The sequence below is a fragment of the Drosophila miranda genome, chromosome 3, assembly GCF_003369915.1.
Source record: "Drosophila miranda strain MSH22 chromosome 3, D.miranda_PacBio2.1, whole genome shotgun sequence".
NCBI lineage: Eukaryota > Metazoa > Arthropoda > Insecta > Diptera > Drosophilidae > Drosophila > Drosophila miranda.
In genome coordinates this window covers 19,775,058-19,802,541 of record NC_046676.1, presented here as the reverse complement: position 1 = coordinate 19,802,541, position 27,484 = coordinate 19,775,058, and the positions used below count along the sequence as shown (strand labels likewise).

The following is a 27,484-nucleotide window of genomic DNA, read 5'->3' as shown; positions in this document are numbered from 1 at the left end:
AAACCACTTCAGAGAATCTGCAACCTGCCATGTGTTTGCAGACAGCGTCTGTATTTATCGCGCGCTGGTGCTTTATGGCCTTAAGGTTCCTACCTGGCCGTATCGGTATAAGGCCATAAGGAAAGAAAGGTGTCAGTGACTGTACCAGAGAGATACCCGGCTGTTCCAGTTCTAGCTACCTAGACATCAGTTTTCTCCGATGCAAGCGGTCACATGACATCAAAATAATTAAGTGTTTCACCGTGTCTAAAAAATGCCACAATGTTAGGCATTTATGATCACAGGATCTCCAAGGATCGATTTGAAATATTCGACTACGGTAAGAATATAGTCTAAAGTCTTCCGAGCTAGAAATATGGTAAGTCGAGCCTTTTTCCTGGTATAGCTCGGGAGACCCGATTAAGAATTATAGAGTATTACCCTATCGTACACAATTCTTGTGAAACAGGTCGATTTAAAGGATATTCTGGGACACAACTGACTAGATAAATGTGAAAATAATATATGTATTGGGATCTTTGATGGAATTTTGTGAGGAATAAATTAGTACAGCTTTCAAAGGTTTTTTTTGTATTATTTATATTTATTTAAATTTTAGATGATCTCTAACGTTTCGAGTTTCTTTTACATACAAACATTAGGGCTTTGATTTTTTTCTTCCTATTTTTGTTTTTATATCATTACGTTTGTATATATATATATTAAATTTGTAATTCAACGATTTAATCTCATTCATCATTATCGAGCTTAGTAAGATTTTGTGTCTCGCGTCTTTTTTAATTAAAACTGGGCCTTTAGCTACACATTGTCCACGTGGTTCATTAGAGAGAGTAAAGGAGCTCAAGACTGAGGAGAACTATTTCCACTCGTATTTCCACACATGCATGGTATTATACATATATAAATATTTGCCATATACAAGTGAAATAAATCTGAACTGCTGCAAAGGGACAACAAAAGCAATTTGAATTAGGCTACAAATAAGATTAGATACAACTCCTAAGCTTTTTCTAACCTATGGTTCCATTTCGACTTCTCCTCCTCAATAACTTCTTGGTTTAATTCTTCCATTTCTCATTTCTCAAATTTCCTTGGGGATATTTTTTCGCCTCGTTTCCTCTTACAAAAAATCATGCGTCTGAATGTCCTGTGACATTTGGTTTGAGTTACGATTAACAATAGTTAGGTTTCGCCTTTTTTCTGTTTATGTATTTTCATGAAACTCACTTGGGACTGTTTTAACTGCTATTAAAGTAATTTTAGTAGTGCTGCGACTCGTGAGTGTGTGGAGCAAAGAGGTGTACAATATGAGCTTAGAAAAATATGAATTATATTTGATTCCATTCCGTCACCGTTTCTATTCCGTTAAATATTGAAAATATGCAAAATGTTAGTTGGTTTACTGCGGTTAATGCTATGCTATGCTTGAATTTGAATCTGTTTCTGAATCTGAATGAAGTTGCTATTAGTCATATCTTAGTGTTTGTTTAATTAGTTAATTAGTTTGCGCTCACTCCTTTTGCAAGAGTTGAGCTACTTTGAGGAGGAAAATTATATGTAAACACTGCGCTTGAGTATTTTCCATTAGATATAGTTACGAGAAAAATATAGTACATATGTATGTGTGTATGTATTGTATGTTTGTATGTATAAATATTTGTATATAGATCGATTTGGTTTACTTTGTCTCGAGGGTAAATGAATAACTTTGTTGTGGCTTAAATTGTCAATAAATATATAAATTTTCATTTAAATATAATTACATACAATTATTGAACCTTAGTTCGTGATCTTCTACTGGTCTGCGGCAGTTCCTTAAATATGTACTACATGGCCACCAGCCATCCACTCACATTCCAACTATATGGCTTGCAACATGGCCAACAAAAACTCTCTCTCTCTCTCTCTCTCTCTCTGCCTGTCTCTCTGGCTGTAAGAAATCATTGAAACAAAACTAAATAAAAATTTAATATGTGGGGTTTTTTGTTTTTGAATAAATAGTTTTTATTGAAAATGATTTTGTGTTTATTATTTAGTTTTTGTTTTTCCTTTTGGTAGAATTATAAAAGTTGAATGGAAAATACATACGTATTAAATATTACAGTATTTGGTTGGGCTGGGCTGGGCTGGGATAGTTAGAGTGGGATTAGAGGAGATGGAAATGGTAAGATGCTGGCTTGCCGAATTAAATCGAATCACTGATTGGAGGTCAACGTAATTTTACGGAAAGGGGGTACGGTTCTGTGGCCAACACAACTTTCGAAAAATGTCTGGAGGGGGGGGTCTCGGCAGACAGACGCTGGCTGGGACTGCCAAAGTATGCGAAAAATTTCGTCAAGCTTTGTGAAAATTGTTGAACCTTTTGCTGAATGTCAAATAATATTTATTTCGCTAATAAACTTACTTATTTGATGCTTAAGTTGTTTGTTTGTGTGTGTTCGTGTGCGTTTACATAAATTAGACTTAAAAACTATAAAACATAAGTGGATTTGTCCATCTAGAGCAAGAGCACAAGGGTACAGAGGGCCTCCAGTAGAACTAGGGGAGGGTATAGGACTGCGGGGGTGTACATACAAAAAAAAAAGACTATCGAAATAACAATATAAATTCATTGCCGCTAACTGATTCTGTAAAATCAAATGCACGGTGCGCATACGAAGCATATACAAAAGTACTCGTAAAGGTAATAATTACAATAATAAGTCTAATCAAACAATTCAACATACTCGGGGCTCGGGTTAAATGCCACACGCTAAATACAACTGTGCATACATACATACATATGTACATATGCATTCGCATACAGTTATGTGTCGTACTGTTACATCAAAGTACTCGTACAATTTGTGTATAGATTATTACATGCAATCCTTGCTTGAGTTTTCCTTGCTGTTGATCCGTTTGTTGGTTTGTGTGTGTGAGACATGGCAAAAGTATAGCATGCTTTTGTGCGCTGCCAGAGTAGGGTGCGCTTTGCCTTTTGTGGGTTTTGTTTGTTTGTTTGTTTGTATGTATAAATAAATGCAACAAATTCGTTTAATTACAATAAATCAGCGTTAAGTGAATACAAATGAAATTGTTGTGCGTGTGTGTTCAGTGTGTTGTGTGTATGCCAGCTAAACCTCTCCTATACACGTAAATCCAACAAATTACAATTTACATACATTGAAACGCATCAATCGTCGAGTCAATCAATCATTGATGGCTGCTGCTACTGCTGATTTTTACACAAGTTAGTTAAGTGGCCACATATGCTTTGCGTTACTCTTACTTTTTTGTTAGTTTCGTTTCGTTTAGTTTAGTTTAGTTTATGTTTGTAAATACAATAGATAGAGATTTATATCCTTTTCTTTTATCTTTAAATTAGACTTAAACTTTTAAGATTTTCCTTCATTACTTTTATATGTGTATGTGTGTGTGTGTGTTTTTGTGTTTTTGTGTGTTCTTATGTGTTTCCTTTTGGTTGGTTTTTGTTCACTTTAATGTCGTACAATATAATATATATTTACTTTTGCCCACACGCTGACACGCAACGCAATCAAATTAATTATTATTAATATTATTACTTTGTTGTTCTGCTTGTTGTTGTTCGGTTTTGTTGCAACTTTTCAAAACTTAGGTCTAAACAAGCACGACAAATGCAGAGAGCGTTGATGGCATGAATAATTTTAAAGAGAGATTGCAACAGGAAACATTAAATATATTATTTATATATATACGTATTGTATGTGGGTATGTGTATATATAGAGGTGTGTGCACATACATATGCTGTATATATGCTCGTTCGGCATTCGTTTAATAAATACATGAGGAAACTAAGCTACACGTAAATTATGAATTATGAAATTCTATAAAAATTATTCAGACCAAACAACAACTATGCGCTTATGCGTGTATGCTCGTGTATTAGTGTGTGGCTGTCATGTCGTACATGGGGCTTGCATAATGCATATGTATGTGTGTATGTATGTATATGCTTTTTTGTTTGTATGTATGTATATAGGAAATGCTTTCAATCATCAACTGCTTCTCAAATGCTTGTCTGTGGCTCACTGTCAGCTGTGTCTTCACATCTCATATCGTAGCCGACCTCGATCTCGATCTCGGGATCCGCGATCTGTGATCTGCATTAGCATTCTGCATCTGCTCATCTTATCTGGATCAATATTATAATGTACTGGTTGCATGTCCTCCCATCGTACGCGGGATCATCTGTTCGCTTTGTTAAACAAATAAAAGTTCTTTGGGCTTTGCTTGTTTGTTGGTTCTATCATCGTTTGCTCTTAAATTTTCTTTTGTTTTTGATCAATGCTGGTGGGTTGTTGTGCTCCCGCGCTGCTCTTTAATACCGTTACGGTGTTCCCTGCTAACGCCCCCCATCTGCTCCACGTCGTCGTCCATGTCCACCTCCTCCACATGTTCCGGCAATGGCTTAGTACAGTCCACAGCCGCGCAGGTTGTTTGCTATGATGACATCGGTGACGGCATCGAACACAAACTGAATGTTGTTGGTATCTGTGGCACACGTCATGTGGCAGTAGATTTCTTTTGAGGTTGATTTGTTTTTCGCTTCGAATTGAGCCTGAATGTATGCAGCCGCTTCGCCATACTCCTGTCCACCTGTCCGCCCAAAAGATAAGATTTAAAACCAGATTTAGATAGCCCAAAGGCATCGAGAGGCATCGACTTACCTGTGTACTCGGGGAAGCAAATTGTCAGTGGACTCTTGCGTATCTTCTCCTCGAACAGATCCTTCTTGTTCAGGAACAATATGATCGAGGTGTCCGTAAACCATTTGTTGTTGCAGATCGAATCGAACAGCTTCAGCGACTCTTGCATGCGGTTCTGAAAGTGGAATCAGTTGTGGAATCGTCTGTATAGTGTCAGGGGCCGTAGCCATCTCAAACATACCGTAGTTTCGTCCTCATGCAACACCTGATCGTACTCCGACATGGCCACGCAGAAGATGATCGCCGTGACATCCTCGAAGCAATGTATCCATTTCTTGCGCTCAGAACGCTGGCCGCCCACGTCAAACAATCTGAAATCGCCGAAAGGGAAACATTAGTTCCATAACCCAAACACTGGAGCTGGAAGGCCCCTCCTTGAGACTTACTTAAAGTTGAGGTTTTTGAAGGAGAAGTGAACCTCAACGATGCCAGTGGTCTTGACACGAGTGCGCAAGATGTCCTGTTCAGTTGGCTGGTAGTCCTTGGCGCCTAACCGATCCAAATCGTCCAGGAAACTGCAAAAAAAAAAAAACAGCAGGGAAAGAGGTTTTTCAGTAACCGAATTTGACTCGTCCGCAGTCGTCCGTCGCTTGACCAGACAAATGCCTGTCTGTCTCGCCCTCCATGTGCCACGGCACCTCTCTCGAGTCCTGAGCAAACAATTAGGCCCCAGAGCAAAGCGCTGAGCAAACAATTAAAAATAAAAACCTGCCCAAGTCCTGGCCCGCAAAAGGAGAACAGAATATGCTTGCTCAGCCAGCGCACAAATGATTTCCATGTCCATTTCCCTACACTGCGCGAAGAGCGCGGAGATATTTTCAAAAATTGTGCAATCTTAAGATAGAGAAAATAAACTCCAAAACTTGAAATGCTGTTAGAGAAATCTCAACAATCTCAATCTGTCATAGCCGGGGAGTTCTTTTGGTTAAGGACTTGAAGGTTCAAGTCATTTTGTCGTGGTATATTCCAGTTTATTCTTCAGTGTATGGGAAAGAACATATAACTTCATAGCAGAAATTGACTGGCCAAGATCTTAATTTGGTTATTCAAAATGATTTTCATTTCCGTGCCATTAGTGCCAAGAGAAACACAGAGTGCTGGGCACCGTTGGGCTTTTTCTGGTTCTAATTTCCGTGTCAACAGATGAATGCTTTGCAACATACGAATGTGTCTATGCCTTGGACTCTAATTAGTTTTATTTGCCGGTTGTGTAACAGCTGTAGCCCTAACTGTGGCACAGTCCCAGCCGCAATCACCCCCTCAATCAGTCAGAGTCAGAGTTGGAGTGTGCCCCAACAAGTAGGTCGCCCAAGAGGAGTCCGCAGAGTCCAGCTTCAGCTCCAGCTCCATCTCCAGAGCAGTTGATGGTCCATTCCAGCGTGTGTGTTTTGGCCGTAATTAACGTGAGGCACGCAATGATTTCTTTTCAAAAAGGGCAAAAGCACGCCAGACGCGGCCCAAGAGTTGCGGGGCAGCTGATATCATTTGTTGGTTGGGTCTGGCTTCGGGGGACGGGTTCAGACGAGTCGTAAATAGTTTTGAAGGTTTTCTCTTTCTTTTTCCTGGAATGGGCCTGGCCTGGCCTGGCTTGGGTGAGGAATCTGCGCTCATTGCGGTCATCGCATGGGATCTCTTGTTGAGTTGGTCAGGCATTCGTTGGTCAACTGGTTTCTGCTTATATTACACGCACAATTGGCCAACAACGTCGCCAAAGTACGCCCTGCCCCACCGATCACATTCATAATATCCGGCGGGCAGGTGGAATCAATTCACCGCCGACTTGCGGTCCGGCAACTCTGCGGCTACGGCTGCGGCTGCGGCCGAGGAAATTGGCCCAGTCATGCCCAGTCGCCGTGGCATAACTATAGCTATAGCTACTCCAATAAGTACAACCACAGCCACAGAAGAAGCCCCCATTCAAGTGGAAAAGTTGGTCGAGTTGCAAGAGCAAACTGCATAATCGACCGATCGCATTTCTGTTACAATTTCTTAGACAAACGTTTACAGAAGGGGGCCAAAACGGATCCAGTAGCTGGCGATTGGGCCATCACATAGTTAGCACTTCGTGGGCAGAGATCGAGATCTCATTTAACATGTCCGTCATAAAAGTTTTCTTTCTTTATTATGTCTGGACCGCAGCCAAACTCTTATGCAGGCAGCTGTGAGCCCGGAAAATGTGTTGTAATCCATGGCCGGGCAGGTGGCCCATACGTGCTCCAAACTGTGGATAGGAGATCGTGATGATACGAGTTACATGTACGAGGGGAAAGTGGGCCAGTCTCTAGAACGCTTTCGCAACTTTCCGATTCCATTGCAAGAATACTCACAGCATGGGCATGGGCACAGCAAACAAAGAGAGGCGTATTTCCCAAGAAAAGTGTAGGAATAGAAGAAGGAACTGAAGTATCGGTGAATCTCTTCGGATCTAGTGATTGGATTAGGATCAAAGATAATCCCCTTGTTGGTGTTAAACGTCTGGCAATATTCATAAGTGCTAATAGAAGAAGCACCAGTAGAAACATACTGTAGTCGGCTGAAGAAAAGCCAGCCAAGCACTAATGTTTTATTATAGCTCAACCAATTTTGCTATAAATCCGATGATCCAGGCTTTAAATTTGGTTCTCCTACACACAAAAACATCTACTGGTATGAGAAGAATTTCAATTCAGATTGGCAGCTCTTCTAACTCGTGGCAGGAACTTGCTAAACTAAACTCATTTCCCTACCAGTTTATCTGAGATGGCCAGAGTCGTCAGGTGGATTTATGTTAGCTTTTTGCCTCAATTTCAATTAAGTGAATTGCGCGTAATTTGGCTAAGCAAATGGCTCGTTAGTTTCAGTAAGTTTCAGCTTTACAATAATTCATTTGCTTTGCATAATTTCCCACCGCTGCCCCTTCCCCTGCCCTCTCTCTCTCTCTCTCTCTCTCGCTTACTCAATCTCTCATTAATGTCAATCACAAACGAGGGGGAACGTTGTGAGTTGCTGCGGAGACCGCAACTCTACAGTTATACCCGATACTTAGTCAGTATGGCTCTCCTCCGGCAGACGCCGCTAATATTAAACGACATGACAAAGAGAGAGACAGAAAATCAGTCTGAGCGTGACGTCGGGCGCTGCGTAGCCACTGAAAATTGATTTCTTGCTTTTGGCTACAAAAATGATCCGATCTGATCCAGATTCAGCAATCTGATAGATATGGTCGTTATCTATGATTCTGCGTTTTTAGATTTCTCGAATCTGCAATATTGTGGATGCAACAGATTTTCGTTTTTAGTTTTCTCGTATCGCTCTTTGTGGGGGCGGAAGTGGGCGGGGCAAAGTTTTGAAATATTCTTGTAGCAGTGACATATCACAGAAGTCTGGATTCAAAACATCGTTGCTCTCGCTCTTATAGTCTTTGAGCACTAGGCGCTGATAGGGACGGACAGACGGACGGACGGACAGACAGACATGGGTCAATCGACTCGGCTATTGATGCTGATCAAGAATATATATACTTTATGGGGTCGGAAACGATTCCTTCTGGACGTTACACACATCCACTTTTACCACAAATCTAATATACCCCAATACTCATTTTGAGTATCGGGTATAAAAAGGCCGTTATACTCGTTCGTTAGCCCCAACCTTTTGCTATCTAATAAGCAGTATCAAAACCACTTTCAATTTCGATTACGATTTAATATTTTGGTACTAAAAAAACAGAGAATAAGTTACCAGCGAGAGAGAGAGAGACTGAGAGAGAGGAGAGTGGCAGTGGCAATTAGCAGAATCATCTTAAACAACAAAACCAACAAAAGCGCGCCAAAAGCCGACAAATTTGTACGTTGGCGCTGGGCATCGCAGCAGCAGCAGCAGCAGCAGCAACAACAGCCTTAGCGGTGGCAGCAACGCCGGCGATGGTGGCTGGGCTGGCGATGACGCGTATAAGTAGACTAAGAAGCCCGACGATCGCGTTTAGTGCGTCGCGGTTGGTCTACGAGGCAGCAGCAACAGCAACAGCAGCAGCAGCAGCAGCTCCTCCATAGAGCTCCACTTATAGCTTTCGGTATCCCCGGGCAACAACAACAAGTTTCGGTGGCTGCGTGACAAAGACGTTGCGAATCTCCGTCCGAGTTTTTTTGCTGTGTAAAGTCGAGTGGTAAATTGGCCAAACAACAATAGAAACCCGCAACAAAAGACGGCCCAAAGTGGTTTTAATTGTGCACAAACAAAAACGACTGCGGAGTCGAAAGAAACTCATCCAACTGGCGTGGCAGGCCGTGGAAAACGGTTCGAAGAGTATCATTTCCACGAGGTCTTTTCCCCCATTTTAATTTTGGGCGATTCCGCGCACAGGGGGCGGGGGGGCGAAACAAGTTAAAGTCCACTCCGACATGGCATTCAGTCAATCGGCTGCTCGAAAGAGAGCAGAGTGGCAGTGCGAAAGTCAAATTTGAATATGATTTTGAGGCAGATTCCAATGCAGATACGGCCGCACCTCCAGTCGGTCAATAGACCAATAGCCACCATTCGCGAAAGTCAATAGATGAAATATATGGGTGACATAATCAAGGGAGATGGCATCCAACTGCCCTGCTGCTGCTAAAACTTTCAGATTCTCCTCCATTTAACAGGCAAATGCTAATAGAACTGGTCTTATGGGAGATTTTAATTTTCATTTCATTTCTGCTTTGTATTCATTCGAGTGTAGCGACCATCTCGGAGGTGGAGCAGAGCAGCAGCTGTCTCCTCCAGTCTCCAGTCTCCAGCTTCCAGCATGTTTCTCTTCTGGCTGGAACAATGGCCCATAAAAGTCAACGACAATTGCTGCACTGCTTGACATTTCTCATGCATTACTCGCAGGCGCTAGGATTATCACTCAAGTTCATTATAACCAACTGGCGATAAAGCCAGCCAGCCTCCTACACCCACACCCTCCACCCCCCCACCCACACAAAGATAGTTTGGTTGTTGGCTCAAGTGCTCAAGGTCGCTCCGTTGCTTGTGCGGCAAGGGCAAGGATAAGCTTCGCTGCCATTGTGCTCCAGGGTACACACAAAATAAAAGAATAAAATGTGGGAAAGCGGGAAAGCGGGACAGCGGGAAAGCGGGGGTGTGTGTGGGGATGCTCCATCACATTTTCGGCATTTAAATTATATTATCCTCAGGGAGCAGGCGCAGAAAAATGTCGAACCGAAAGCGAACGCTGCTCCACGCGGCGTATGAGCAATCTTTCGTGCTCTTTTGCAGGCGGTCGGTGTTTTGGGTAGAGGAATGGAGTGCGCCCACAATAATGTTGAATAATGCTGAAGCATTACGAGGCTAGCTGGAAGGCAGGAAGCCCTAAGTCATCCGAACCGAACGGAAAATATTAAATATCCAAGAGTTTTCCATCTGAAGGTCAAATACTCCTTTAGGGGTGCGCAAATCACTGCGAAAATAATGTGTTATTTTATTGTTATATATTTTTATTCCTTTCCTTTTCTTTAAACAGTTTTTTAAATGCACTCCATTCGAGTGGAGGAATCGTACTTATTCATACGATATGTACATATAGGCACGATCCGTTCGAAACTAAGTCTTGGCCAGGTGCAGTTTTGGCCCTCAACTGGGCGCTACTTCAATAACTCTTCGATTCGTGTGTGTGTGTGTTTTCTTTGTTCGAACTCACATCTTGGCTGTGGGTTTCGTAGAGTTTTTGTAGCACAATTTCACGGTTGGTAGCCGCCACTTGCCTATTGACTGAGACGATAAAATGGAATATATGCCATAACACAGCGAGACCTCTGTCTCTGTGGGTACGCCCCTGGCCCTGGTTTGTGTACTCTCGTATTGCCCCCCCCCGAGATCAGAGGGACAATCGCTGATTGTTTGCCTTGTTTTGTGTGTGGCAACTAGCTCGAACTAAGTGCTGTCATCTCTGGATCCCAGGCAGCAAAGTTAACCAATAAAAGCACTGCCACTGGGGCTGGGGCGCGGGATTTGCAGTGAGCGTGCAGCTCGAGCTATGGAACAATATTTGCTCTTCAACCAAACACCTTCCACTGCTGCTTGACTGATTCTAGGGGGATCTAGAGCGGGGGTTCTGCTCTGAACAGCCTCTCTCCATTCACATTGATTGATTCGCAAACAGCGCAAACGGGGGCAAACGGCGGCAAACGGGGCAAGGCAAATACTTGGAAATACATTAAAAGTTTCTGCTGGAGAAGCACTTTGAGAACTGACTAAAACATAGACACACAATTCAATTTCCCTGCCTATCTTGGTTCAACTTTCGATACCCTTTCTCAGGGTCTGTTTCTATCCGAATCAGTCTCGTATTTGTAGATGTCTCTGAGTCATTTACTAGAGATGTATCTCTTTGAAAGAGTACTTCTTGTTACATAATATTTCGTCTTTCTCCGCAGAATTAACACGGGAGAAAGATGTCGGGCTTACGCAAAACCTCCTTTGCCCTAATGCGGCGCTCCACTTACTCGGGCTCTGCCACCGCGACGATGCTGCCGCATGCGGGCCCTGGGCCGGGCACGGGCGTGGACGGGGCTGCGCCACCCAGCGGCGTGGGGGTGGCAACGGAAATTGAAAAATCCATTGCAAGGCAGCGCCTGCGACAGGGGCAGTCGGAGACGGCGAAGAAATTAAATGTCAGGTAAATGATTTTCTTATAGCGAGACCTCGACGCTCGATTCTCGATGCTCGATGCTCGAGTCGTTTCCGCTTCCGCCTCCCCCGCCTGCTGCTCCTCTATAATTTCCACTAATTGGCAGTCACTTGGCCGCCACTGCAGTGCCAGCGACGGAAACAGCGACAGCCACAGCAGCCAGAACCGCCTCCTCGACAGCCGGAGTGCGCCCCTACTCTGAGGTGCCCGGTCCATATCCCTTGCCCCTGATTGGAAACTCCTGGCGCTTCGCTCCGCTCATTGGTAAGTCATCAACCCGTAGCCGATTCCATCCACAAGACTACATCTGTCTCTTGCAGGCACTTACAAGATTAGCGAGCTGGACAAGGTTATGAATGAGCTGCACGTCAACTACGGCAAAATGGCCAAGGTGGGTGGCCTGATTGGTCATCCGGACCTGCTGTTCGTCTTCGACGGTGACGAGATACGTAACATATTCAAGAAGGAGGAGGCCATGCCCCACCGGTGAGTGAAGCGAATGGTCTCTGTCTGCAGGCCGCAACCTCTGGGGGGAAAAAGCATAAAGCCTAGTACTCTTGTACGAATGCTCTGCCATAAAAACGGGTTAATTAAATGGGTCTGCATGGCTGCACTTGCCCGGGCTGCACTGTAGTACAGTGTACACCCCCGCACGCACACACATGACCACGCAATCAGTCATGCATGGGCATATGCACGGCCGCAGTACAGCAGTACAGTTCCTGTTTATTCGCGAGTGTGCGCACATTCGATGTGCAGGCCAGGCCAGGCCAGTCCGTAATTATTAAATTAAATTTTAATAACAAATCGAAAGAGTGGCAGACGTGGCGCACTGAAATATGAAATTAAATTAAACAAATTATTCGTAGCTTTCACTTCTACGTCCGTGGCATAGGCCTAGCAGATACAAAAACAGACCGTTTCTCGGTTTTTGCATCTATGAAACAAATGAAATATACATAAGCAGAGAGAGGAAAGACAACAAGCCAGGCGGCGAACGAAAGTCACACAGATCGGCAGACATCGGCTGCTCATTACTTTTGTAAGCTTTCTTTTCCCTCCTATCGAGTGTGTATCTCCATGGCCATGAACCAAATTTAACAAGTTACGTTTCCAGCAGTTTATAGACAGCAGCAGCAGCAGCAACAACAACTGCCTGCCTTGCCACAAATCAATAGAGAAATAGCGAATCTCAGACGGCGCAGAAACCAAACAGATTTTTGTTGTTGCTGTTTGTATTCGGCAGTACATTTGGCAAGTCATCATGAAAACGGCTGAAAAGAATCGCTAATAGATTGGACATGAGACAACATTAACAACGTAATGCGCAAACACTAGCCCCACGCCCCACGAACGGAATTGAGAGATTGATGAATGGAACCCCCAGCGAAGAAGTGTGAAACTATCTTGCTGCCCCCCAGCCTCCCAGCCTCCCAGCCTCACTGCCTCACTGGCTAACTGCCTCACTGACTGACGCACCAACTGATTGATGAAGATATTTCACTTTAAGGTTTGTCCGAGACAAGTCCGAACAACATCGGGAAAGATACGGCACGAAACGAAACGAGAGGCGTGAATCTTTATGGGGCTCATAAAACCCGGAGAGGAATGTGTGTTTGTTTGGTTTGCTGGTGGGAAAAATTATACGACCATCCAAAAAGCAGGGTTCAGCCATGGTTTCAGTTCCGATTGTGACAGTCTTGCGGTCAGATTGGGGGTCTTGGGCAGACTGGTTTTCTGAGTCGTCATTCCAGACTCGTTTCGGGGGGAATACTCTTTAATATACATACATATTAGATGTATCGATGTTTTATCGTGTATTTGGAGAGTTCTTTGGCTTTATTCCCCTTTGCCAGCTTTGCATCTTTTTTGGCATCATTTCCATTATCTCCATTTGCATAGTTCGTTGAATGAATATTCAAATCGGGCTTGAGATGCAAATTCCGATTGAATTCCTCCCGAAAGCGGGGGGCCAAACTCCTCCGAGTGGAGTCCTTTTTTACCATTTCAAAATCAAAGAAACGGTCACACAAAACCATACACACTCCGTCCGACTGTCAGTCGTCACTCGTCACTCGTCGCTCCTTGTCCCTGTGGAAGGGGGATCTGTCATTCAATATAATAAGAGTATGCTGTTGCCCGGGGCAACCCTCTTACGAGCAGCGGAATGGCAGTCAAACAGCCGGGCAGGGCAGGCCACGTGGGGGGGGCGCAGGGTTAGACAAAAGCCAATAAATACGCCGCTTCTTTTATTTGTTCAGCGACATGCGAGTAGATGACAAATATCATGCAAATATTGTATACCACAGCCGTGGGGGCGACTCGAGAGCGGGTAGCCGAGAAATCGCTTCGTTTTGTGTGTGTATTTTAGTAGAAAATTTGTGTTTGATGTTGTCGTCGCCGGTCTGTCTGCACGCAAGGGCAGGCGTCCCCAGAGAAGGCCAGGAGCCAATAGCCCATGAGCCAGTAGCCAGGAGCCTGTTCATGTTGCTCATGTGTGTACATTGAATTATTTCCGTTTTTTCTCTCATTTTCCGCACTCGTTCTACGTTCTCTCCACAGACCCTCGATGCCCTCGCTGCGCCACTACAAGGGCGACCTGCGACGCGATTTCTTTGGCGATGTGGCCGGCCTAATTGGCGTGTAAGTAACGCGCTTATATAACGGACATTGCGGCATATACCATACATGAATAACCTAACGCCACTCTTGCCCACCGCAGGCACGGACCCAAGTGGGAGGCCTTCAGACAGGAGGTGCAGCACATCCTGCTGCAGCCGCAAACGGCCAAGAAGTACATTCCGCCGCTGAACGACATCGCCAGCGAATTTATGGGCCGGTAAGTAGGAACGCCATCTTTCAGCCGTTATGCAATCTACATTTCTGTTCTGTTCCGCTCCGTTGTTGTTGTCTCTGGTGCAGCATTGAGGCGATGCGCGACGAGAAGGACGAGTTGCCAGCCAATTTCCTGCACGAGCTCTACAAATGGGCCCTGGAATGTAAGTTCTCGCAACAGCATGTATCTTTTTCGATCCGGTACGAGTGTCTCTGTCTGTCTTGCAGCTGTGGGACGCGTCGCGCTGGACACGCGCCTGGGCTGCCTCTCGCCGGAGGGCAGCGAGGAGGCCCAGCAGATCATCGACGCCATCAACACGTTCTTCTGGGCGGTGCCGGAGCTGGAGCTGCGTATGCCGCTGTGGCGCATCTACCCCACGAAGGCCTACCGCAGCTTTGTCCGGGCTCTGGATCAGTTCACAGCGTGAGTAGCGCCAGCCGATCCTCCGCCACTCATACTCATATGTCATATATATTCTGCAATAGAATCTGCATGAAGAACATCGGCCAGACAATGGACAAGGCCGAGGCGGATGAGGCCAGGGCCCTGCCCAAGTCCGAGGCGGACATTTCGATTGTGGAGAGGATTGTGCGGAAGACGGGCAACCGCAAGCTGGCCGCCATCCTGGCCCTGGATCTGTTTCTGGTCGGCGTCGACACGACATCGGTGGCCGCCTCCTCGACCATCTACCAGCTGGCCAAGAACCCCGACAAGCAGAGGCGCCTCTTCGAGGAGCTGCAGAGGGTGTTCCCCCATCGCGAGGCCGAGATCAACCAGAACGTTCTCGAGCAGATGCCCTATCTGCGGGCCTGCGTGAAGGAGACGCTGCGGTAAGGCTGCACTGATTGCTGATTGTGATTCTGGTCGCTAATCGCCCCTGTTCACCCACTTTTCGTAGCATGCGTCCCGTGGTGATTGCGAATGGTCGCAGCCTGCAGTCGGACGCGGTCATCAACGGCTATCACGTGCCCAAGGGCGTAAGTCCTCACTGTCTGCTGCCATGGCTCCCTTTTATTTCACAGACCCTTCCACATTTCAGACGCACGTCATCTTTCCACATCTGGTGGTGTCCAACGATCCCGCATATTTCCCAGAGCCCAAGCGCTTCCTGCCCGAGCGTTGGCTCAAACAAACAGCTGCAGCGGCAGGTGAGTTCTCCCCTTCCCCACCCACCGAATGCTCCACAGTTCCGACTGCTAATCCGGATAATGCCTGTCTCTCTGCCGCCCACTTTTTCTGCAGTTGGATGCCCCCACGCCAGCCACAAGATTCATCCGTTTGTCAGCCTGCCCTTCGGCTTTGGTCGCCGCATGTGCGTGGGCCGTCGCTTCGCTGAAATTGAATTGCACACGCTGCTGGCAAAGGTACAGTCCCAGTCGCATTCCCAGTACTGGAAAAATGCCGACCCCCTCTTTAATGCCACTCTCATGGGTACCGTTTCACTTTCGCCACAGATCTTCCGCAAATACAAGGTCTCGTACAGTTCCGGGGAGTTTGTGTATCGCGTCAATTCCACGTACATACCGCAGTCGCCGCTGAATTTCAAGCTAACTCTGCGGGAGGACTAAGCGTCGGACACGGCACGGATGTCCCTGAGAAAAGAAAGAGCGGAGGAGCGAAGGAGCGAAAGAGCGAGAGGGTGCGTGTGTCACACGGCGGATGTGTGATATTTATAGTCGAAGCGCTACAGCCGCTGCTCCGACGTTTTGTTTAATTAAGCAAATGTACATAGAGCAAGCACTCCCAACACTTGAGCACACCGACATAGCCGCATAAATCGTGTAAATATAAGTATAAGTAGAATTACGAGTACGTACAATATAACCCCCCTATAACCCGGTCTAATATTAAACAAGCACCATGTTTTTTCGATAGTCGGTGGTCATTAATCACCGAGGGACTTGGGCCTGAGGGGCGTAGACTGTGAAAGTTATTTGGCTTGTCTGCGCCTCGAGCGCCTTGTCTATTTAAGCGCGTCCGTCTTTCCCCATCAACTTATTCAAGCCTCTGATTAATTATGTGCTGCCACAGAAAGATCACAAAGTTAACACACGGCCAAGGTCACGCTAGAAATTGTCAAATTATGAAAGAATTTGCCATGGCCAAGTCAAGCGATTGCAGCCACAGTATCTTCAGAGTGTCCTTGCGGCACCTTGAGGCTGGACTCGACTCGACAAGCACAGGCGAATGCTGCCGAAGAGAACGCTCGAGAGTTGGAACAAACAACATGCATGGCGTGCATGATTGCAGCTCGACCCGAGTTTAGATGATAACAACGGATTGACGAATCGCACAATTTGCTTTGGCGGAGGTCTGGTGATTCATTGGTCTATCCGTAGGACCAGAATGTGCCTTGAGAATTCTTCCTCCTACCCAGAATGGGCAGTATATGTATTATATGCGGCCCACAGCATTTCGGACAAAGCCAGGCAGAACTATCAAATTTTTGGCCTTGGGCAAGGGGCCAAGGGAATAAAAGAGTATCCCATTACATGAAGATGGAAAACTGTGCAAAAATCACGTAATTATGGTTCATATAACAGCATCATCAATAGGAAAGATCGACCCGAAATTAGGTCGCACGTGTTTCGGTCGTGGGCTGATGTAGCCCCAGTATCGACTGAAAGCATCCAGAGATAAGCAGATAATCGTGCACGGTACTCACTATTTAGCGGAATCATTCAGTTGGTATTCGTTGCTGCGTGAGAAGCACTCCTGGACACCGGTATCCTGCCAGAGACGCTTCATGGCGGCCAGCAGCTCCTCCGAGAAGGGTTCGGTGTCGTGCATGCGCTGGCACACGTCGAACACCATTTTAGCATCGCTCTGTGAGTGAAAGGAGAAAGCAGAACAGGACGATAAGATGTGTGAGTCTCCCAACGGGGGGAAATGGAGGATTCAGTGGGTGTATGGCGGATGGTGTGTGGTCTTACCTCCCGCTCATTATTGCTGTACTGAATACTTAGGTTTGGCATCGCTCGCAGTATGGCAACTAATGATTGTATTGTGTTGCTGTAGACAACCGGTCGATATTGTTTAAAGTCCTCCGCAGTGAAGCCGCTCTCGTGAATGATTTTCATCTGTTTGACTATTGTGCTCTTTCCCGACTCGCCGGCGCCTAGAATGGAGGGATGAGAAAGAGAGAATATGGTTAGTGTACAGATACACACAGATATACATATCTATCTAGCTATCTGGCTATCAGGAGCGTGCACTGACACAGCTCTTAAAGGGGTCGCTAATGTTCATGTAGGGGGCAGTTCTCTAGTAGTTGTCGAGCACTAAATGTCTGTGCTTTGTATTCCTCAAGTAGGGCTTAATGGCCTTTGAACACACACACACACACTCTTGTGGGGCATGATGGGAATCATTATTATCATTATCATTCCTCATCATCAATGTATCATCTCGAGCTGCCGCCGGGCAAAAGAGAAATGAGAAAAGCAACGAAAGAACTGGAGAGGGCCATGACCACGGCATCCTACCATACAAATTCACATAAAAGGCAAACAAAGGATTAATTGTTGCCGCCCCTGGTCAGTCTCAGTCTCAGTCTCAGCCTCTCTTCTTGTTCGGTTTCTGTGTCTGTTTCTGTTTCTGCTCGATGACCCACGATGACTGAAGGATTTTCCAGCTGTTTACCAACAGAAATTTCCATCTAATTGAATGCAATTTGTTAATTGAGTGACTTCTGAGTGGGTTTTGCACTCAGAAAATCTGTGTTTTGAACGTTTTCAATATGGAAGAACACAACTATTCCAGAGAGATAAAAAGCTGTCTCAGATAAGAAAAGATAAGCAATAAGAGATAAATGATTGAGTACCCGATAAAAACGGAATACAGAAATAATATATCCAAATACATCTCTCTGGAGAGTATTATCCGCACTCTCAAGGCGATAAACATTCTAGATTTATTCTTCTATTCTTCAGATCCACATGAGTACAATACAAAACACTTCTAAGGGTTCAATGGCCAGCCCTCAAAAGTAATCCGAAGACCAATCAGAAATAAAGAATAGATCAGAGAAAGGAGAATAGGGCTCCAGTGCTAATAGAGGAGTTTTCTCATCTAAAAATGTTTAGATTTGAAGTGAAATTTACTTGAGTTGTTTATGGCGTTGATCGGATTGGAGGAAGCAACGGAACACAGGAAGAGGGGTGCTGGTAGGGGGATGGGGCAGGTACCAACTTAGATTAATGTTTTGTTTGTGTGGAAATTGAAGGCAAAGTGCTTAAATTTAATGCTTTCGTGGATTGCAGGAATATACAAGATCCATGTAGAGAGAATAGACAGAGAGAGAGAGAGAGAATATATCGAACAGGGACGGATAGAGTGTACGTACGTGTTGGCTCTGATTATTATTATGAATTCCCCGATGCGCGCAGGAAAAACTTTTTTAAATAAACATTTCCAGTACCCGCGACCCGCAGTGGGTGTTGCTTGAGTAGCAGAAGCCGAAAATTAACATTTTCCATACAGAAAGAAACACACGCAAAACTGTCAGAAATTGAAATCTTTTCCAACGGCCCCTCCCCCCATTCCGAGCACCAGGGGCCGAAGAGGAAATTAAATGAAATACACAAAAATTGTACGAGTAAACACCCAGAATGCAGGGGGGTGGGCAGGGCTGTGCCCAATATGCAGGCGAAGATATCTACATGTGAATATTACTCATGATCCATGAGTAAGCGCAGTCGTTTCCAAATAAATGCAATTTCCCTACACTGGCGGTCCAAATTTGGCCAAATTGCGGCTCACTTTATTGGGAACTCTCCGAACCTTTTGAACATTTGCTTCCCCCCGGGATTAGCAATTTGGATGTGGTGGAAATACTTCAATTGCTAATTTCTCCCAGCGGTGCTGTTCCCCCGCTTACCCACGAATCGGGGGACCCAGACCCCCATCTCGCATACCCACGCTGCACAATGGCCTTGAACTAAGCTGACCGTTCGATACATACATACATATGTACATATATGTTTGCACAAGTACAATTATGTTATTGCGATTATTAAATTTATGGCATTTACATTTGCCGCAAGGCGAGCCAGGTCGAGGGAGGGAGCCAGAAGGAAAGGCATCTACGTCTTAGAAGCCACATTAAAGAAATTGGCAGGCCATCGAGGAGAAAGACTGCAATCTAATGAAAGAGTACTCATAATACAATTACCAGTGCGACGGTATATGATTTACATATACGACCATGAATCAGCAGGGGCAAATAGGAAACGGGGCTGTCCCTTCTTTGACTTATAGAGACACACAATCTATTCTCGACACTCGACATCCACAGTGCCGATGTCCACAAAATCGATTAGTTCGAAAGATAAGTGTATGACCTTTCATAAATTTGTTAATATACAATAGCTATAACTGAAGGTATATCTAGCCAAAGTTCAAGTCTTCTACTACTTTTTACGCTGCTAAGGTTTTTTTCTAAGACTATAGCATAGGCCGGCTTGTTTTGAAATTTTGATAGATTCTATAGGAGTATTCATGTTATTCGAAAAGTAATTTTTTGAATTCTTTGATTAGTTTTGAAAGAAATCCGTGGATTATTAAAAATTATATTCTTCGGTGGATTTGATTGGGTTGCTACGCATTATTCTATATAAAGAGTGGTTTGTTTTTCCGGAAATCGCTTCCAATTCAATCCATTTCTAATGCCATGACGTTGGCAGCCACTAAGTATGCTTTACTAATTATAGCCAGCGTCCGAATCAAATATTCATTGCATTGTCCGACTGGGAGTCTTTTTCCAGGGGGCCGTCACAGGCCCTCGCCACGAAGCAGCCACTCACCCAACAGCAGCAGTTTAATGTCCTTTGCCGCCTGTATGCCGTCCTCCTTGAGGTTGCGCTCGATGAGGCGACTCCTGGCGGCTGCGGCTCGCTCCTCGGCAGACTGTGCGCAGCCCATGGTGCGTATTGCCTCGACGCAAAACGTTTTGAAGGTCGTTTGGTATCGGCCAACTCAATGGCCGACTACGTTGCCAGCGAAGAAAAACAATGTAGGGGGTCGCGAGGAAACCAACAACGAAAAACAACTAAACTCGTATCCACAGGGATAAAATTTGCGGTTTGTTGTTTTGCTTTTGTGCCTTTTGTTCAAGGATTTCTGTTCACTTTTTCAATGTTAATCTTGTATTTCGTCACTGTTTCGATTCGGTTTGCACTGTGGAAGGAAACGGGAGTGACATAAGCCAACAGTTCAGTTTTGTTTGATTTTTGCGCATTTGTTGATCCACGGAGGCTGCAGGAGGCAGAAGGCAGAAGGCAGAAGGCAGGAGGCAGGAGGCACGAGTATCCGCTGTCCGCTACCCGAACGGGTCACAGCCAACGATAAACTCTAATTGTAAACTAAAAATCCGTGTGTCCGAGCGGTGGAAAATTGCCACAAGAACAAAACGGAACGAAACGAATCGAAACGGAACTCTCTACTCGCTTGCATTTTGGGGAAATTTGTTTTTCCTAGAAAAGTTCCACTCAGAGAGTGAGAGTGGGAGAGTGGGAGAGAGTCAGAGAGCGTGCGATGGAAGCGCGAGTGTGAAAGCTTTCTCCAAGTGCTTTCTGTGCCCAGGGGAAAAGTACAATTAAGGAATAAGCCCAAGATTTGAGTTTTTGATTAGCGAAAACTCATGTTGCGCTGCAGATATGTCAGTACATGCGAGTCCATATGTAGGGACCGTGTGGCGCAGTAAACAACCAGAAATCAATAAATTATTGCACGTTGGAGTTTTCCCCCATTTTTTTGCGGGAATATCGGCAGTTGGTGTTCTCGATGTACTCGACGGTGTATGCGTTTGACATTTGCACAATTATGTGACCATGCGGGAAGTACGTATTATTGAGAGCTCCATTGTTTTCAACTGCCGCTCACATCACGCTTCTGCTCTGCTCTGCCACCCTTGCTAGGGCGGGCTGTCTTACAAGTGGCCATAAACAAGCCCACACACACACACACACACACAGGGGACAGGGTACGGAACACAGGGAGAGATCGCGAGGGGATGGGCCTGGAAAATGGGCACATGCTGACGCAAAGCAGCGAAAGGAGAGGAGAGAAGAAGCGAGGCGAGGCGAGGCGAGGCGAGGCGAGGCAATTGTTTGGTTGTTTCGGCCGAAATGTGAAAAGCACAAGCAGAAACTTTTCTTTGTTTGTACATTTCGTGTTCCAGCACGCAGCGAAATGATTCATGATTCATTCGGGGCAGGAAAATAAAAGCGAAAATTCTGCTGCCACCCGCACGGCTCTAGTCATTCGAATTGTTTAACAAATTTAAGCGCCAAACTGAACTGGGGCTGGTATTTTTGGGTACACGAATATCTTTTAAAATTAATTTTTCACCAATTGCCACAAAAATAAGGCCTTTTGGTTAGTACGGACACATCACAGAACTAGAGTTGAACGATTATTTGCATTGGGCAAAGCTTTCTGCCGTTTCGTTTCGCGGGTGCGTGGTATCCGCTCTGGAGCTGGAGCTGGATGGATGAACTAACGGAACTGGACTGCGCCTGGGTGGACGAGAGTGGCAACGGAGCCGCCCTAGCGCTGTCAGCGGCGTACGCAATGGGCAGAAGCTTTCCGTGCGAGTACACACACATTCCTCAATGGCCGAGGAAAGCTCTCCGCCACGAAGGAGAGAGAGAGAGAGGCAGAGCGCGAGAGAGAGCCGGTGCATGCGCAGCTTGTGCACATGGATGATGGAAGATGGAAGACTGGAAGGGAAAGTACAAGAGTCAGAGAGAGACAACTGTCCCACGGAGTTTGCGCTCTTCCAGGGCATAGGCCAGCGAGCAGCGAGTAAGAGCAAGACAAGGACAACCACCGCAGCGAGAGCGCCCACGCGAACATGCTATTTCTCCTTTTTTTCGTTTTAAAGGCAACTTTAAGTGGCTTTGCAGTTTGAATGGAGACAGGCCCCGGGCCCCAGCCCCCGGACAGGCCATCGCACACAATTAAGTCAGCGGCTTTGTAGAAACTCTGCCACGTTTATGGGCCAAAAGCAAAGCGCATTAGCACATAACGGTTGGCCAGGACCACTCAAAAGATCTGCTCCTGCTCCTGCTCCTGCTCCAGGACCAATTCTCTGTCCTCCAGCAGCCGGAAAACAAGAATCGAGAATCGAATGATAAAAGGGGGGAGTATATCCATATAACAATGCCATTGATTCGCCCGATAGCCCGACGGCATTCTGTCATTGAAGCACTGATTGGAAATGCCCGGACCCGATGTCGAGCAGCCTTTGGCCCCACTGGCCGAGACTGCGACAGGCAGGAGCGCTTCATTATGTGTAAATCAATTAATGGTTCAATAAAGAAAGCCATTCACGGCCATCAACCGATTGAGAGCGAGTGAGGGAGAGAAGTCAGCAATTATTTCCAATTAATTGTGCAACAAAGACATGCAGCACAGCCATAAATCCATTCGAGTGCTAATGGAATTCGCGCTCGACTCTAGATGGGATGCTTACCATTATGCGATATGGATGCAACGATTATCCTTGATTCAGTTCAATTTCCCCTGCCAGGAATGCCCCTGCTTTGGTCATAGAACTTCTTGGAATTTCAAACTTTCCTTCTTTCAAAGTTTTCTATGCAAAACTGCCATCCAATTACAATCCGATATCCTGGATTCTCTACTTTTCCGAGAATTTCTCACCGCGATAATTGCCCGATGTCCCTGGGCCCTGGGGCCCTGGGGCGTGTGGCCTGAGGACAGGTAAACGGGTAATTGGCATTCATATTGGAAAATGGCGTGACAGAAACAAAAGGCCAAGAAGGAGAATGGCTAATGAGGAGAATGGCTGCCCTCCCACAACCCCCCCAACGTGCTTAATTGAATTATCATTTTGCGAATACGAATATGGACCAAATCGGTGTGGGACAGCGACATCAACGGCCTGACGGGATGCAGCACACAAAAAATTGAAAACAATGAATGGGAAAATGAAATTATTGAATGAATTTGGCTCCAGCAGACACAACGACACGGCACCAGAGGCAGAAGCCGAAGCAAAAACAGAATCAGCCCCAGAACCCCAACGGGAATGACGGATGGCGCAGAGGGTGGGTGGGTGAGTGGCAGGAACCACAAACCGCAGCCAACGGCAAACAAATTGACAAGTTTTTTTTTATCACGCGAACTCTTCTCTGAATGACAGCGCGGACACATCGGACGGACAGCGGCAAAGTGGAGCACTTGTGCACTTGTCGCATGAAACAGCGCTCTGATGGAACAATCTATACGTCCGTCCGTCCCTCGACCCCCCCCCTCTCATAGTCGGGGCTGCCATTGCCGTGCCGTTACGGGTCCCAGGTCGCGGGGCCTTTTGCCACTCGCGCCGACATTTGACTCTGCTCAATTAAGTTCGATTTGTGTTGTAGTTGGCATCTTGTGTAGTTTATTTAATGGCCGCCTTACGGGTATTTGCATCGGAGCAATCGATCCGATCCCAGCAGCCGGATGAAAGTGGCGCACGTGGAAGAAGACCGACCCAAACTCAATTACTTTGCTGCTCTGATTTGCTGAGGGACCATTGAGTTATTATGCCATACATTTTGTGAGAGTATCAGAATTAACAATTGACATTCCACTAGAATGTTACATGCCACGTTCATGAGTGAGATCCAATAATTGTCTAAAACTCAAACATATTTTGATCGTTCTAGAACATTGCGCCTGTTTAGTGATGGAATTCATCGTAAGAGATCACGAACGTATGTATCTGTTCGCTTATGAGAAATCTCTACAGCGAGTGTTCATCCCAGTCGATATCTAAGGGTCTCGTCGTATCCGAATAGTCCTAATCGTTGCTAAAACTTGAATTCTACATCAAAAACATTCAAACTTGTTCCTTTTATGATCGATAAACCATATCTTGCTTGCCATTCTCTTACTTCTCTCTGTAACCATCTAGTAAAGTAACTGTCTGGTGTTTATCTAGCACAGCTTTGCGTGTATTATTGCAGTTCAACAGTGTTCTCGTGTGTACCGTTGTTGCCACATCTCAGTCGCCCACAAGAAGCAACAAATGAAAGAACAAACAAAACAAACCAACAACGAACGCTGCTTGCTCAATAACCTTTGGCTTGAAATTATGCTTCGAGTGGGATTTCTTTTAAACTTCCGCCTCGTTGTAACGGGACTTCGGGGCACACCCCACAACAGAGCGAACGCCCAAGTCCTGTACATACATGTCGCTCCTTCCGTCCGGTGGCTTTCTGGCCATTGTTTCGTTAGTGTTTCCTGGCCGCCATTCGATGCTTCCGCCTGCCACTCAGCCCACTCCCCAAGCGCCACTCGTCCTGGCTGTGGTGCAACATGAGCTGCAATCGCTGTACTACGTGCTGTTCTTCCCCGTTCTCGTTGCTGTTGTTTGGATGCTCCAAAGTTTTGCATGATTGCACAGAACAGAAGGTAGTGGGGAGAAGCAAGGCTCATACACTGACGAAAAAGCTCTTAATGTGAAAAATATAACAAAACAATATAAAACGCTTAAGTTTCGTCTTTAATCATGGAAGATCGGACATTGATAATGAGCTTCATAGACTCCAACTAAAAGGTTTTGCAACTAGTTTCTGAAACATGTCTCTCATTTGTGTTTCTTTCGGTGCACACAGATAGAGAGGCACACAGAAAAAGTCGACACAAATCGATGTTGCAGCTTTCGACTCTCTTTCTGTCTTCTTATCTTCGTGTCTTGTTTCTTTTTGGGCGACTGGCAGATTAAGTGGCATTAACTGGCATTTCAATGTCAGGGGCCCAACCTGGTTAACCGACAGCCACACACCCCAACCAATCCACACACCCACACAGACTAACACACACACACGTGCAGTGGTTTCAATGTCAAGTGGCGTCGATTGTTTCCACTCGCTGGCGGATGCATACGTACGCGTCTAAGGCTAAGGCTGCGGCTGCGGATGCGGCTGCGGATGCGGCTGCGGATGCGGCTGCGGCTGCGGCTAGTGCCGATGCCGATGCCGATGCAGATGCAGGCGCACTTGAGGCAAGGGCACAGCCAGCGCCGCCACATACCACATGGCTCCTCGAAAGTGTTTAGTCTTCACACTTGTCTAGCCCTCCCCCAACCCCCTCGAATGCAGATGCAACTGTTGCTGCTGCTGCCTGCACAGTGGTTCCGTGACATCCCTTCACGCGTGAAAGTAATTCGACATGCAAGCAGAAGAGCTGCCCCAAATGGGTACTCTTTTGTTGTGGTTTCGGTTTAGCCTTGGCCAAAAAACACGTCAGGAATAGATGCATCATCCGTTGGAGGAATTAGCCTTGGGATGGGGCGTTTTAGTGGGACAACTGGGTACAATTGTATACCTAAAGATACATCCATACATATGTATGCATGTATGTATATTGTGCAGGTAGAGCTACAGGATACTGTTTCTCTTAATTACTACCTTTTCCCCTTCCCATCCACAAAAATGTACTTCCTACCCACTGTGCTCAGTGAAAGTGCACGATAAATATGTACCCCATCTATCAGCACATAAAACCGAAAATACAATTTTCCAGCCAACTCAAGGGCCTCGAAATCTCAATTGATAAAGTGGCCATTTCCATTAGATTACAGCAATGGAAAAGGTAAATAGTAAATGGTAAATGGTGAATATGGGAAATGGAATTTCCACTTCCGCTGGCACTTACCAAGCAGCAGCAGCTTGATGTCCTTGGCCGCCTGAATGCCATCCTCCTTCAGGTTCTTCTCGATCTGTTTGGACCGCTGTATGGCAGCGCGCTCTTCGGCGGAGGTAGTGCAGCCCATTATGGTGGCTCTGATGGTGGTTTCTGATGATCTGCTGATGTTTGCGGTGTTGCTCCTGCTCTGCTTCTCGTCGGATTATTTGGGGTGATGGAGGCTAGGCGAGTAGGCAACTTCCCGGTTCACGCTTCCTCTTAGGAGAACATTTATTTATGTGTATGTACAATTTAACAGTTCAGCTGAAACGGAATTCAGAATTGTTTGCAATGGGGAATCATCATCATTATCCACATCATCATCATTATCGTCGTCGTCGTCGTCGTTGCCCCATAAACAATCTCTAACGAACGGACAGGTCAGAGGCACGAAACGGAATGACTCACACGCATGGACACAGGGTAGCAGACAAGGACGACACGACACGACACGACAGTATGGATGGATGATGTGAGCCACTCTTTAGGGCCGCCACTGTCTGGACGTCCAATAGGGCGCGCACTGCTTACAGTGGTGTTGCTTTTGTTGTTATCAGCTCTCGTTCACAGAGCGCGGAGGCAAAAACAATGATAGCTGGCCAATTTGCATATGGTCGGAATATACGAAATATACGAAATGCATACATACATATGTACATATGTACATACATATATGGAAAAAAATTCATCAATCGCGGCTATCTTATCAATGGGATAGGGCTATCGGCAGTTTGGGAGATATCATCGATGGTGCCAGACGAGATACGATACGGAGATACAGAGCGCGGGGCTTGGTAATTTATCATGTAAATGAATTAAGCACTGGAATGGAGCTCTGGAGAGAGTCCTGCTCCCTATTTTTAGTTCTTGTTCTTTTTCTTCTTTTTTTTTTTGGGTGTTCTGTGTGTATGTGTTAGGCGAGGGCGTAGGCGCAATGTGGCAGCGGGTGCCGGCTCTACAGGCTATGGGCTGGGGAGGGGGAGGGGAGCGCGATGATTCGATGCTGCGGGGTGTGAAAAAGCAGCGCTTTTCGCCATCAATTCAATTATGCAGAAAATACTGTAGTTTTATGCGTTTTTTATGCAAACTCGACATGGGCCTGCGTGGGTGCGCCGCCTGCCCAGGCCCGGAGGTGGTGGGGTGCTTCTTTTGCTGCTTCTGCTGGGTGGTGTTTCGTATAAATTTTCATTTAGCTCACGCTCACGCACACACTACGCACTCTCACGGGCTGCACAGGCTACAGGCTACACAGGCTGAGCCGAGCCCACACCCCACCACCCCCCCCCCGTGGGAGGTAAAGCATTTTCCACCGCCTAGTTCCAGCGCCGTATACACACAACACTTGCACACGAGCAGAAGAGCACCCTTCTACCTCTCGCTCTCTTCTTCTTCGTTCATTACTTTTTCAACGCGAATTTGGGCGTTTAATGCACTCAAACTGATCGAGACAATTACCGTTGCACTGTGGAGCACTGCACTTTATTTATTCTTCAATTATACACTAATAAATCAAACTTTTCCAGTGCGAAAATTTTACTGCCTCTCGCTCCGCCCGCGTCGGTTAACATAACAAT

General features: G+C 45.9%; 2 protein-coding genes across 6 annotated transcripts; one reads left to right on the top strand and one right to left on the bottom strand.

The window, feature by feature from the left end:
- The first annotated feature begins 25 nt into the window (after window positions 1-25).
- On the top strand, window positions 26-16,068 carry LOC108158510 (probable cytochrome P450 49a1). 3 transcript variants are annotated; one of them, XM_033391309.1, is made up of 13 exons: window positions 26-319; window positions 11,124-11,365; window positions 11,484-11,641; window positions 11,698-11,863; window positions 13,940-14,020; window positions 14,100-14,216; window positions 14,300-14,376; window positions 14,441-14,636; window positions 14,699-15,043; window positions 15,112-15,190; window positions 15,253-15,361; window positions 15,456-15,577; window positions 15,668-16,068. In XM_033391309.1, exons 2-13 carry the CDS (start codon window positions 11,142-11,144, stop codon window positions 15,779-15,781), a joined length of 1,788 nt encoding a protein of 595 aa, XP_033247200.1. In that variant the 5' UTR covers window positions 26-319; window positions 11,124-11,141; the 3' UTR covers window positions 15,782-16,068. The 3 variants fall into 3 exon arrangements, with proteins under 3 accessions (XP_033247200.1, XP_017146373.1, XP_017146375.2); XM_017290884.2 differs by lacking the exon at window positions 26-319 and adding an exon at window positions 8,685-8,875; XM_017290886.2 differs by lacking the exons at window positions 26-319; window positions 11,124-11,365; window positions 11,484-11,641; window positions 11,698-11,863 and adding an exon at window positions 13,657-13,872.
- On the bottom strand, window positions 2,367-27,484 carry LOC108158511 (G protein alpha o subunit). Of its 3 annotated transcripts, none has more exons than XM_017290887.2 (8): window positions 27,366-27,484; window positions 25,881-26,174; window positions 17,147-17,331; window positions 16,879-17,039; window positions 5,118-5,246; window positions 4,913-5,042; window positions 4,693-4,846; window positions 2,367-4,621 (listed from the first exon to the last, which is right to left on the bottom strand). In XM_017290887.2, the coding sequence occupies exons 2-8, from the start codon at window positions 25,996-25,998 to the stop codon at window positions 4,434-4,436; spliced, it is 1,065 nt and encodes a 354-aa protein (XP_017146376.1). In that variant the 5' UTR covers window positions 25,999-26,174; window positions 27,366-27,484; the 3' UTR covers window positions 2,367-4,433. The 3 variants fall into 3 exon arrangements, with proteins under 3 accessions (XP_017146376.1, XP_033247201.1, XP_017146377.1); XM_033391310.1 differs by lacking the exons at window positions 25,881-26,174; window positions 27,366-27,484 and adding exons at window positions 20,018-20,390; window positions 21,603-21,701; XM_017290888.2 differs by lacking the exons at window positions 25,881-26,174; window positions 27,366-27,484 and adding an exon at window positions 20,018-20,554.